Raw genomic sequence first — 14898 nt, forward strand, 5'->3', positions numbered from 1 at the left:
GTTATAATGAATTCCTCATAATACTCTTTTTCAGTTATAATGAATTCCATGTTACAAAGTATCTAAATATGAGTAGCAATTTAAGTTTGCATAACCACAGCTTGCAAGTATTACACAAATGCATCAGTAAAAAGGGGGCCGTACCGCACAATGGTAGATAGTGCATCTTTACGCAAGATAGCTGATAGCAATGACGCAAATGCAGTTTTTTATTCACAAGTCATTTATCTTTTCCTTTTGACCACTTTTTATTCTTTGAATTGACTTTTTGACACTGCTGAGGAAAGATCTGCCAGTGTGTTCGAAACAATGGAATTTGTAAAAAAATTGCAAACCACACATAAGTAGGGGCTTATGTTTCATTTAATATATACTAAATATTTGTATTTCACAAACGCAAAACGAAATTTAATGTTTATCCTGGTAATGCCAATCAGTTAAAATTCACAGCTACATTGAAAAATTAGGCAAAATGCCTGTTTTACGTTAAAAATTCAATGCAGCATCAAAATTATGGCCCACGTTCGCAAGTATAAGAGAAGAAAAATGAAATATCCTCATCTTCTCTACGAAACACCTTGACATAAGTGTAAATTAAACTACTATTGAGCATGCATGCAAATGGAGGATCAATTTTTGAGTTGTCTGAAAAAACTCACTTGACACTCATATAACACTCATGGTCACCCACATAACCACAATTTCTTGCAGTAACATTAGAAAAATAGAACAATTTGGTTGTGCTATGCGAATGTCAACACATTTCGTGCTAAAACAATGAAAAATACCACGGAACTCCAACAGTCATGTGTTTTAGGGTTTATAAAACAAAATGCATCACATTTATACATGTATACTATTCAACATTTTGTCTAAGAGAAAACTATAAAGTGTCTTATACATGGACTAATTCAGACAGCTACATAAAACCATGTGAAAATAGATGTTTCCCAAGATTTTTCGCCTTCTATCAGAAGGTCTTGCATCACAAAGCAAACTGGTGTGTTCCTGATGGGTGATAACAGTAATAGAGTGGGCACCTACCAGCACGCGGAAGCTGTAACATTGGTATTTGTTCCTCAAGGAACATTTTGCGTTACAAAGGAAAATGACTGATCTGGCAGGTGATTCGATGTGCACTTACCATCATATGGAATAATAGTTTTTCTTGTATGTACGCATTGCTTGCATTGTAGAATTATTTTCTTGTAGTTTACAGTTATTACAGCATAAGAAAACAGTTTTTTCGTTGTGACGTTTCAGGAGAACACATGCTTCATCAGACATTTATTTATATTTTGACTAAAGATAGGTTAGGTTAGGTTGCTATATTACAACAATATAACATTGACAACATCCATTATATAACGGATTCCTTTTGTTCAAAAAATTACTAACCATTGTCATAATATAAATAAATGTCTGCTGAAGGGAGCGTGTGTTCTCCTGAAACATCACAACTAAAAACTGTTTTCTTATGCTTGTAATAATCGTAACTACAAGAAAATAATTCATCATATGGAAGCTGTAACTTTCGTATTTGATTTACAAGAAACATTTTGTGTTAATGAGCGAAGTGGTTTAGTTCTGGTGGTGATCTAGTGCTCACCTATCATCTCACGAGAGCTGTAACACTGTGATTTGTCACACGAGAAACATTTTTCATTGATGAGCAAAGTGGTGCAGTTCTGGTGGTGATCCAGGGCTCGTCTACAGTGACATGAGAGCCATAACATTGGTATTTGTCGCACGAGAAACATTTTAATTAATGAGCAAAGTTGTGTGGTTCTGGTGGTGATCTGCTGTTCACCTATCATCTCACGAGAGCCATAACATTGTGATTTGTCACACGAGAAACATTTTGCATTAATGTACAAAGTGGTGCAGTTCTGATGGTGATCTAGTGCTCACCAACAGTCACATGAGAAACATATTGCTTTAATGAGTGAAGTGGTGCAGTTTTCTGGTGGTGATCTAGTGCAAACCTACCATCTCAAGAGAGCCGTAATGTATTGTGATTTGTCACACGAAAAATATTTTGCATTATTGAGCAAAATGGTACGGTTCTGGTGGTGATCTAGTACTCATCTACCATTTTACGAGAGCCGTGATATTGTTATTTGTTACACGAGAAACATTTTGCGTTATTGAGCGAAATGGTGCAGTTCTGGTGATGAACTAGTGCTCACCTACCATCTCACGAGAGCTGTAATATTGTGATTTGTCACACAAGAAATATTGGTGTGGTTTTGGTGGTGATCTAGTGCTCACCTACCATCTTACGAAAGAAGCAATATTGTGATTTGTCACACGAGAAACATTAGGCATTAGGCATTAATGAGCGAAATGAAGCAGTTCTGGTGGTGATCTAGTGCTCACCTACCATCTCACAAGGGCCGTAACATTGTGATTTGTCACACGAGAAACATTTTGCATTAATGAGTGAAATGGTGTGGTTCTGGTGGTGATCTAGTGCTCACCTACCCTCTTAATAGAGCCATAATATTGTGGTTTGTCACACGAGAAACATTTTGCGTTAATGAGCAAAATGCTGCAGTTTTGGTGGTGATCTAGTGCTCACCTACCATTGTACAAGAGCCGTAATATTGTTATTTGTCATGTGAGAAACATTTTTCGTTATTGAGCAAAATGGTGCGGTTCTGGTGGTGATCTAGTGCTCACCTCTAGTGCTCTAGTGATGTCATTCGCTCTTGATCAACATACAAACTGCTTTACAAGCTACAACTAAGAAAGCCATTTCTTCAGTGGTGTCGCGTGCTGTTCACATACGGGTGTTTACAATAAAATTTTTATACTCAATGGAGATTTACTCCTCTCCCTTGTAACTTCATCTTCAATTGAAAAAGTAAGAATAACAGTTCAACTTATTTTCAACAATTTCCCCCAAAAATCACGCTATATTTGAAGTAATACAAGATTTTTTTATTCAATTAAGACCCTTTTAATTACGTAATTTACAATTAGTACTGGCTAGTGCAAACTAATTAGTATAACATGCAATCTCAGGTATGTACAATGCAAGACTACCAACACATCGACCATATGTTAACAAACAACATTCATTCAGCATTGAAAGCACGTGCATCGTTAACGGGACCGAGGGGAGGACGCGTCCAGTCCAGAAAAATGTATTTTGTGTATTAAGATATTTGGGTATTATACAGAATGTGTCCCCGCTCACAATAAATCGGTTGTGATGCTTATGATTGAAGTGTCAGTCAGTGACATTGCTCGTATTCCTTCTTCCCTAGTGTTTCATATTTTTCATCCTAGCATAATTTTCCATGGTTCACAGATATTGACTTTCGACCATTTAAAGCAAGGTTTCCCAAATTTTTTTGCTTCACGGTGCCCTTAGTGTTTCAAGATTTTCCATGGCACCCAGAATGTAGCCCACTTGCAACATAAGACTGCATGTCTTAAGTTAAAAAATAAACACGTATTTCAAATTCAGAAACATTTCACATGTAAAAATGTACTAAAAAAGCACATATTTGAAACACTGATAGCATTGACTAACAATTCAGTGAAAATATTGAAACATTTTGCAGCGTCCATGTAAGTCAATCACGATGTACCAGAGTGCTGCCGCACACACGTTGGGAACCACTGATTTAAAGCGTTAAGTAACATCTGTTCATAGTCGTCATTAACATGTTTCACGTTGTCGCCTTGTAATCGAGGGGTTTCGGGTTCAATACTCGGTGGGGGCACATAGTGATTTGGATCCCACTTAAAACTGTAGGTCCAGTCCCGATTAGGCTTACTGTACATAAAGTGGACTTAAAACACCAAATCAATCAATCAAACATTTACCATCCTTGATCTTATGCATTGCACGAAACGAATAGTTCCAGAAGCAGTCTTTCGGAAGTGAGTCACTTCTATATGTGCAAGGTAACAAACGCCCAGGATATGTCCTTTGCCCATCCATGCATTTGAGTGAATTGATCAATTTCAAGAACTGTCTGATGAAAAAAGATTAACAATTCTCTTTTAGATATATTTACCTATATATATTTTTAAATGCATCTATTGCAAACAAGACTACTTACTGATTTGCCCGAATAAGTGACTAAAGAAATTGCATGTGTTCTTTAGCCACTTATTCGGGCAAATCAGTAAGTAGTCTTGTTTGCAATAGATACATTTACAACTCGCTCCTGAAGGATGACCGGCCAAAGCCCACAATTGAGCTCTAGATATTACACAGAAAATAAAATTCTCACTGTAGGTCAAGTAATTGAATGCTACACACCGACGCACAAGGCACTTAATAACGATATCAAGAGAAATAATTAAATTAAATTCTACATTATGCAAATATGTAGCGCAGACCGTCTCGAGTCCCTCTAGACATGCCTTGCATATACTGCACTCTGTTACCGAATGCAAGAACTATTGCCGCTTGCATCAAGGCTCGCACCACCGTGTTTGTGTAGTGCAGTGAACATTTTCAGGGTATAGTAGCTAACAGCCCCTTAGCTGTGTTTGATGCAACGTGCACAGCAATTGTGTTCAACACAATCCGTGGAACATCGTGGGAGGCAGTGTCCGAGTAAATTGTGTGTGTATACTCGAACATCAAAGAAGATTTTTTTCGAATAAATATATGTGTATGTGTGTGTGTGTGTGTGCATTTAATATGTACGTAATTTAAAGCATATACACGAGTGTTCACCTACTCATGTGCATTTCTTGCACTACGCATTATATAAGAGATTGATTGTGTGCCACTTTTCCCGATCATAAACCATGGTGTGTATTATACATGCTTAAATACGGTATATAAATCTGATTTTCTATTGACAGGACTAACAACAAAATGATCAAATTTTGAAGTCAAAAGACACTTCTATAAAATGAACTTTTGTTGACCAAAAAGGGTTCAGTTTTAACAGACAGTAGCCTCTCAAGCTAAGAGGTTTTCAAGCCATAGAAAGAAAACTATTATGATGATGATTTAAATTTTACACACAAATTTCTATTTGGCTCCACAGTAAACAGAAGTGAATACAAAGAAATCTAAAATTGTATGGTTTCTTCAACCATGCAAAGGTGTGTTGGTAATAATCCAATTTAAAAAATAATAAATGGATTATGTTCTACTAAAAAAAGAATGACAGGTGCTGATGAGTGCCTTAGTCTAGTAGTATGCTGAGTAAATATGTATTGTTTATTGTAGCTATATAACATATATATGTACCCTAATATCACAAACCCTTTACCTTGCTGTTCACTACAGAGAGGTCAAATAGGGGCAGATGAAAGTTTAAGAAATTACATTTTTTAAAAACAAATTATTTTAGTGCTTCTTTTAAAAAAAAATGAGAAAGTAATATTCTCTCAAAGGGTGGTCTTTTGTGGTACATAAATTCAAGTAACTAGGCTACATAGCCTCTACAGAACCAATAGACTACTTAGGAATAGTTAGCAACACTACTTTCTTGCTATAATACATTTTAACTATATTTTTTGTAATGAACTATGGAACAATTTGCAACTAAGCACGACTGTAGGTACTTCCTGTAAAAGCCTTATCAATTCAATGCAAAACAAAACACAACCCTTTATAATGAATAGTCCCCATTTCTGAAATTTCTAAAAACATTTCATGCTTTAAAATACAGTACATACCGGCTAAGAAATAAAACCAGGCTTGGACAAACTTCCAATCCTTGTATAGCATTGTAATTCCACTTTGTGGCTGATCAGTGGTGATTGATTCATGTTGCATTGTTGGGCTTTTAACCACTGTCTTTGCTTTCTATTCATACCTACATTTTAGAGGTTGGTTCTGTCACCATTCTCAGGGATGTGCAATTGTGTCTAACTATTATCTGTCCCCGAACACAGGATGTCATTTGGGAAAGATGTCGATATGTGTGGTTATATTGTAAGGTGTAATATAAACAGAGTGGTTAGAAGGATTATTTGAAGAGTCTTTACAGAGACTTCTCAAACCCTGCTTTGGTCAGTCAGCATACAATCAAGGAACAGTGTAGCAGACGCACCAGGACAACTGTATGCTCTCAAGCATTCAGGAACTGGCAGTGCACGTAAGCGGCACTGAAGGAGAATCAAACATGAATTATCAGATTGATTACCTCAAGTGTCAACCTCAAACTTGTCTCACATGGTGGAGCCTGTGATACAGCCAAGTTATTCGCCCTGGTAGTTTACCCAGATCACTAGATGATGTAGAAACTCTGCCAACAATAAATAATCACAAACATACAACCCTGAGGATTAAAATAGAACCAGTCTGAAATGTAGGTACGAACAGAAAGTAAAAACAATGGTTAAAAATCAAACAATTCAACATTGTAATTCCAGTATATCACACATTCATAATGTAAATAAATTAACGAAAGCACAGAATTGAAATATCATTTGCAGTATTAGAGAAATGACAAATTAAATTCCATCATGTGGTGCTGATCCATGTATGGAACGCTTGCCTCTGGCATGTTATCAATGATATTCCACATATGGGCCAGCAGGAGTATAAAGGTTACACAACGCGGGAAAATGTTAAATCCAAGAACGACAAATTCGAGTATGCAAAAGTCATTTTTTCAGATTATAACCACTCTAATAAAGGCAAAATAGCCATTAGCCTGTCTTGCAGGAAAAGCATAAGAAAGTTATCATACAACTTTGAACACTGAACATGAAATGTTTCATGTTCTCTTAGTAGCTTCCGAACCAAGGTAACAGTTAACAACAACATAACGGATTTTTGAAACATACATATAATACAGCATATGGAAAAAGGTAACATGTGGTCAATAATAAAAATCACAAGAAAACATATCCATTTTGTCTCTGAAAAGTAAAATAATTGCTCACCTTGTGGGGTTCCATACAGGATATTGAGAGTCAAACTCCGATGCTCCTCGTTCTGAGGCATGACAACGACGGCATACAAACTGCCTCTACTCGCAATATTCGCTAGAACCCGTCCAAGTGGTATATCTTCGTTCGGGAACAAAAGATCCACGGACAGACCGATCTTCTTGAGTCTTCTCTCTATCACTTCTGCATACTCCCTGATTAGAACAACATGTTGATAAATTTGATTATGACAACGAATTATACAAACTCCCTTCCATGTGCACTCCAACTGGATGGAAAGTGCTAACACTCCATCAAACTTAAAAAAGAGCAAGTAATAACAAAACGCGGAATATGCACAAAAGAAATGCCCGTTAAAGATCAATGTTTTAAGAAGAATACAGGGTTTCTTAAAACATCCGTACGGCTTGTCAACAGGAATAAACAAAAGCATTGAACGGCAAGTCATCCATAACATTACGCTTGCCATTCCATGCAAAAAATATTTGGTATCAACATTAATGTATTTAAATAATTTGTTTTGGGGCAAAACAAGTAGCACATCGGCAGAATTTAACAGCTGACTGAAATTTTTAGCACATTATTTTAAAACTGGGATCCAACTTGAAGAAGCCAATTTAATTAGTATCTCACGAATATGCAGATGAGTTAAACAGAAAATTTTCATTTGAAATATATGCTGTTAAAAACATATTTATGCTTCCATGAAAAAATTTGAATCGTGAAATCATGACTGAACATTTTATATCAGTCTGTTTCGTGCTTTACCAGAGGGTTACTGGAAAACTATAATCAGAAATGTTCTGCGCAGAAAATGAATTTCTTAGGGGAAAAAATAAAAAAATGTTGATACACAGTAATATTTATGTGCAAAATTATTAATTATTACAATTTATGAAAAATGGAAAGTTTGAGATGAAGTACAGTGTTAGATAGTAACAAAGCCAAATAAAAATTTGGCAATGTTTATAATATATTTCAATTTTGGCAGAATGGAATTTCACACACTAAATCGTATAATGAAACTACATAATGTTGAAGAAAATCTTCATTTCTAGAAAGCTGCTACACTGTTCTAGGATGCTGATATTTTTCTATGAAGAATATGGTTGAAGTATAAGTAATTTAAGAAAGAGAGACATATACAGAATGTGTAAAAATATTTCTGCAATAATCAGACTGGATTTTTTTAAAATTAGACTGTAGAACAAATTTCTAACTAACCATTCCGTGTAATCACAGCATTGCATTTTTTTTTCAGCCAAGTTAAAGAATGTATTTATCATACCAAAACTCCTAGAAACATACATCAATTGTTTATAAAATAAATATAAAGAGTAACTACTTAAGATTTCGGCTTTGCCAACATTTTGCTTCGGGAGGAATGTTCCTTTCATCATGTTAACATAAATGTTGGCTGCTAAAAACTTAACAGTGTTCTTCATAAAGTTACATAATGTGATGTAGGTGTCAACTGCTGCTTGGTGCAGTGTTGTGTATAAGAAGTGACGGAAATCAGGAAAACTTTGATTGAACTGCACTTTCTCTTGTTTTTAGCCTCTCTTGGCTTATCACAGCAATAAAGATGAATGATGATTAGATGAAATTGATGAACATACAAAGAAATGGCCTTGCTAGGACTTGAACTCATAACCACCTAAAGGACTACTTTCATTTAAAGACAATATTATTAAATACATGAAATATGACAATGTGTGAGCTTCATTCAAGTAAAGAGAGTGAGAAATGACAGTGTTTTGTCTACAATCATCTGTTGCTTGCAGTGAAATATAAATCACATCAAGCAGATATGGTTGGGCCAATTTCAGCTTCTAGGCTAAGTACACGAACTGTAACAATGTTTTAGTGGACTATTGCTTCGTTGCTCAATGGCAAAAATATATCTTTAAGTACAACAAAATACTTTGGTAGTAACAACAAGGGTACAAAACAATTCCATTCTAGGATGGTGAATAAACAAGTCACTTGTTAAAAGAAGGCTGCTTCATCAGTATGCTATGATTGTAGGTATACTAGGTGAACAATTAAAAGTGCCACTGTATAATTTGTGGTACTCCATGATAAATGTATCATGATTCAAACTACATCTCTGCAACTTTCTATATACCGGTACTAGAAAATAAAAAAGTAGTGTTATAATTACTGACAAAATGTCAGAACACGGAAATTTTAACAGATAGAGCCGAAGTACGATGTATCATTTCGAGAACCCGTAACTATACTTTCTGATTTTAAGGAAAAAGCAAAATATTCAAAACCATTCTTGACATGCTTTCTTAACAGATTAAGTTGCTTACAACAAACCAGTTTTTGAAAAAGAAAATACCAATAACTGTAACAATCGTTCCGAGCAAATCACTTCTCGCCATGTTGGAAACTTTTCATTTTCTGTATCCTGATGGGAAATTAAAACTCATTGTTCCCAGTTTTTCTGTATTAAGTACTAGCAACGCCTCTAAAACAATCACGGACTTGATAGTTCAGTCTGAAACCATAAATGGTGGAACTATCGTTCTCTAAAAATCATTTATTCACTTATAAATATGACAGTAAAAAAATACGAAATGTTAAAATGTATCATAAAGTTCGAATTTGTATTTGTATTCTTTTGGTAGTCCAGTATATACAGTAATAAATATATAATGTGCACCAACAGCTTATATACAAGTACACAGGAAATGTTTGGAGTAACACCACACAGGTTAATATTCATATGCTGTAGATCGAGTGTGTGGGTAAAAGTTGCACTTGATGGCACTTCAGTAACAAAATACAGTAAAAACTGCATATCCCGGAACTTCTATAAGAAGGAAACCTGTAAATACGGAAAAAAAGTCCCCAGAACGGACCGATTTTATACCTGAAAATGACCTGCTTAAGGCGGAAACCTCCTTAACGTGGAAACAGAACACCATTTAAAGACCAACGAGATGTTTTTATTCTCAGTAAGATGGAAATTTCTTCCTTTATTTTTTTCGCTCGCAAGAAAACAATGCAATACTGTAAGTGGAACATGCCTCTGTTGCCACTCGCTTATCGGTAACATTGTCGATATGAAATAATGCGCTCGCACGGTTTGTAGTTTCGGTATTGTTGCACGAACTTGAACGCCTGATTCTTGTACATATTTTTTTTTTATGTCACGTCAGTTGTGCTCGAACTGTGATAGTGTTTGGTTTTGTATGAATCTGATTCTTCGCAGACATGTCATCAAAACATGTCAACCAACTTTGAAGCAGCTGTGGGGAAAAGATACATAAGTATGCACTGTACGTTCTTACAATATTGTAAAAAGTGTACCAACATGTTGTGCAGTTACATAATTGTAATCTCTGCTATGCTTATTGCGACTGTATCACATTTTTATTCATGTACGTACATGCATTAGTACTCTACATTATAAGTAATGCGAAATGTAAATCTGTCTTTCCATTCTTTCCTGCAGCGCTCTATACTGTATTTAAAGTCAATCCTGTATAAGAAGAAAAACTGTTAAGATGGAAAATTTTGCTTGGAACCATCATGTTCCGGGATAGACAGGTTTTACTGTACCACTATGGTACAGTAAATATAAAAAATCCCAATTCATTATAACTTTTTCACGACATTTCAGTTGTCATGTTCTTAAAGATCTCGTCTCTGCTGCTTAAAGAAAACAAGTGCAGTTTATGAATTATAACTAAGTCGCTCTGAATAAAAACTCTGCTCCTTGCGTGATTGTAATGCCAAGTGATGCTTCATCGTGATCACCAGCCTTTAATGTATCAGCTTTTTCGACTTTGTCCGGATAAACTTAGGGATACTGGAAGGGACAAGGAACATTGTCGTGCACTGTGAGTTGTGTCTTGGATTGTCTTCAGTGTCTCCAATTAATGGGGAAATGCAAGTTTGTAATTCCTAGATGTTTATACTTTATGCCTGTATCTAAACACAACAAAACACACAGTGATTTACGAGTCATTGAATCACGATGATGAAGAGTAAGCCTTCTACGAGATGACGGAGATGAGCATCATTACCAGACGGAGCTGAGCATCATTACCAGAAGTTCACGGCAGAGTTCATTGCCCATCACTACGACCATTCTGTGCAGGTGTAGACACACAGTTGGCGAGGTCAAAAAGCACTAACAGATTTCTATCCTCTGTGAACTGGGGGGAGTGGTGTGGAAGGGATGGGAGTGTTTTGGACCAAGATGTTCATGAGGTTGGGGGGGGGGTGATGGAAGACGACCTAGGTATATCCCGACTATCACTGTGTAGGATGGAGAGGAGCGAGTGGAGGGTATGTCTGATTTTCGTAATGTGGGGGTGGTATTGGGTTGTTTGGTGCGGTTGTGGGAGGTGGCTCTTGTGATTTGTTTGTTGATGTGGGTGGAGGGACAGCCATGGTTGGTTAGGGCTTCGTGCAGGCATAGGTTGTAATTTTGGCAGGATGAGGGTGATGAGTTGAGGCGTTGGCCTCTGAGAGTTAGGGAAAATGGGATGGCTGTTTTAGTGTGGTAGGGGTGTGAGCTGGAGTGGTGGAGATACTGGAGGTGGTTGGTCGGTTTGATGTGTATGGAAGTTTCCAAGAGGTCTCCCACGATGTGGATGTCCACATCAAGAAGGTCACTTGGTCTTTGGAGTGGAACCAGGTGAATTTGAGGGTAGTGAAGTCATTCAGTTGGTTTAGGAATGTAGTAAGGGAGGGTTCGCCATGTGTCCAGAGGAGGAAAATGTCATCAATGAATCTTAGCCAGAGGAGTGGTTTCAGTTGTTGGGAGTCAAGGAATTCCTGTTCCAGCCTGCCCATGAACAGGTTGGTATAGGAGGAGCCATTCGGGTACCCATAGCTGTGCCACATATCTGCAGGTAATGCTGGTCTGCAAAGCAGAAGTTGTTGCAGGTAAGTACAAGGTTGGTTAGTTGTATCAGGAAACTACCCATCCACCTTGCAGTAAACACTGGTGAAAGTAACCGTTTTCAATATACTGTTTCTGGCAACACTGACGGTAGTGACGCTGCCGTCAGTATTCTGTGCCTCTGCACTTAGTAACCACGATCTCTTTCTTCTCAGATATTTCTTTGCCAAATATCAAACTATTTCTTTTCGCGTGGTTAAGTCTTTACTGTCTCCTTCATTATATACAGGGTTATTATAAATGATTGACCCAATTTCATAAATTCACTATAGCTTTATTATTTGACATAGTCAAAAAACTTTGCAGATGTATAGAAAAACTCAAAAAGTTTTTTTGTGTTGCAGGTTCGCTTCTGATTTCTGCCACGAGAGCACACCAGTGAGCATTTATTCAATATGGCGACAGGCAGAGAGAAAGCTTATGTTGTGCTTGAGTTCCATTCACATCAGTCTGTCGTAACAGTGCAACGACACTTCCAAACGAAGTTCAACAAAGATCCACCAACTGCCAAGTCCATTCGGCGATGGTATGCACAATTTACAGCTTCAGGATGCCTCTGTAAAAGGAAATCAACTGGTCGGCCTAAATTTACAGCTTCAGGATGCCTCTGTAAAGGGAAATCAACTGGTCGGCCTACAGTGACTGAAGAAACTGTTGAGCGCGTGCGAGCGAGTTTTGCACGAAGCCCACAGAAGTCGACGAACAAAGCAAGCAGAGAGCTGAACATTCCACAGCCTACCGTTTGGAAGATCTTACGGAAACAATTGAAGCAAAAGCCTTACCGCTTGCAATTGCTACAAGCCCTGACGCCTGATGACAAAGTTGAATTTTTGGTACAGTTGCAAGAGCTTATGGAAGAAGATGGGGTTTGTGAGAAACTCATCTTTAGTGATGAAGCAACATTTTTTGTGAATGGAGCAGTGAACAGACACAATGTGCGAATCTGGGGGACAGAGAGTCCCCACGCTGTCGTGCAGCACATTAGAAACTCACCAAACGTTATGTGTTTTGTGCAGTCTCACGGTGTAAAGTTTATGGCCCCTTTTTCTTCTCAGAACAGACCGTGACAGGACACGTGTATCTGGACATGCTGGAAAAATTGCTCATGCCACAATTGGAAACAGACAGTGTGGACTTCATCTTCCAACCGGATGGTGCTCCACCCCACTTCCATCTCGTTGTTCGTGAATTCCTAAACAGGAGATTGACAAACTGATGGATGGGTCGTGGTGGGGATGATGATCAGCAATTCCTGTCATGGCCTCCACGCTCTCCGGACCTAACCCGATGTGATTTTTTTGTGTGGGATTATATAAAGGATACAGTGTTCACGCCTCTGCTACCAACAAACCTAACAGAACTGAGAGCTCGCATCAACAGTGCTTTCCAATGGATTGATAGGGACATGCTGCACCGAGTGTGGAAGGAACTTGATTATCGACTTGATATTTGCTGAATTGCTAGGGAGGAACATATAGAGCACTTGTAGTATGTCACAAAAAAACTTTTTTGAGTTTTTCTATATGGCTGCAAAGTTTATTTGACAATATGTCTAATAATAAAGCTACAGTGAATTTATGAAATCGGGTCAATAATTTATAATAACCCAGTACATATTGCAGTTTATTAAAAGAGTTGAAATATGTTAAGGAAAAAGGTATTGTAGTGAAAGGAAATACTGGAGTAGATAAGCCACTCTTGAATGATAGTTTGCACATGTAAGTACAACAAAATATCACAATATCGGACAAAAATCTTGCAAATAAATTAGATATTTGGATGCTCAGAACACACACTGATGGGTGTATTAGATCTCACGTAACTCATAAAATGCTTAAAAAAGATTGTTCTGTGCATAGCACGTTATTATAGCATCATTCGAAACCACGATAAAAATTACAGACGATCTAAGTTTGTCACAAACATTCACGCAATGTGCATAAGCTCAGTAAACGAGACTGGTGGCAAAACACGGGATATGGTTGAAAATGCAACACAAATGGGGAAGCAGGTTCCAATCATTTGTAGTAACGTCATTCATGGTAGTAAAGAGTGGTCAATGAATGCTTAGAAACGAAATATCGATCTGGAATCCACGGCCTAGTTCCGCACACGTTTCTAAGTAGTTCTTCACCCACATTTGAATGTCTACTCAAGCTACGTACATCTTGCACGGACTCCCAGTACATGTAGTTTCAGGAAATATAATGTTCTCCAAATATTAAATGTTACAAATACCACAGATTGTTATGCGCAAAAACAAAAAATATGCTTTGGATCACATGGTAACATGCAAAATGAAATGCGTCAACTATAAACACAACACAGCAATTTCAACTCGAATTAATACAGTAATCTTTCTATAGAGAATAACGATTACGAAAATCTCAGAATATTTTATAAAATGCTTGACAAGTTCAATTGCATCCTTGCAAAATTCTCTATACTGTGCATAAATATGTATAAAATATCAGTGTTCTAAGCAGTGAAATATCATAATACTGCAAAATGCTTCATAAAATACATGCTGCAGAGTATTTGTGGAAATAGGAGAAGAGGTAGAATTTACCCATTAATCAGTAATAACACATGTATAATGCACATTGTTTTTTAATTTTAGATTTTAATCAGTATTTTCATTTTATGTTAGACACGGAATAATTTCAACAGCTATAAGAAACCAAGTGCAAAAGCAGTTTCCATCGATTTTCACTTCTTGGAATGTATTAAATCATTGAGCGAAGTGGCTGGGTTCCGGCAGATCCCAAGTACACACCTACCATCATATTGGAGCCGCAACATCCACATTTGTCGAGCGATAAATTTTGGCATCACCGAGTAAAGTAGCATAGTTCCGGCCAAGATCGAGTGTGCCCGTACCGACAAACGGGAGCTAAAAATTCGGTATTTGTCGCACAAAACATAATGGAAAATACGGTAACTTCTTCCAAAACTGCTTCCGTTGTAAATATGGTACGCAACACTACAGTATCATGAAGTTTGCTCACATAACATATGATAAGGAATAAACAAAATATTTACATAAACTAGAATCTTGCTAAATTACCGAAATCCAGAACGCAATGAAAATGTTA

General features: G+C 37.1%; 1 protein-coding gene across 1 annotated transcript in view; it reads right to left on the bottom strand.

Moving 5' to 3' along the window:
* The window catches only part of LOC145993689 (nuclear receptor coactivator 5-like), a 58638-nt gene that overhangs the window by 17873 nt on the left and 25867 nt on the right, over positions 1-14898 (bottom strand). The window contains exon 7 of the mRNA XM_083129460.1: positions 6874-7073. Within this exon, the coding sequence (XP_082985586.1) occupies positions 6874-7073 (200 nt within the window). The remainder of the gene's footprint in view (positions 1-6873; positions 7074-14898) is intronic.

Source organism: Lepisma saccharinum, chromosome 1 (assembly GCF_977018435.1).
Source record: "Lepisma saccharinum chromosome 1, izLepSacc3.1, whole genome shotgun sequence".
Classification (NCBI taxonomy): domain Eukaryota; kingdom Metazoa; phylum Arthropoda; class Insecta; order Zygentoma; family Lepismatidae; genus Lepisma; species Lepisma saccharinum.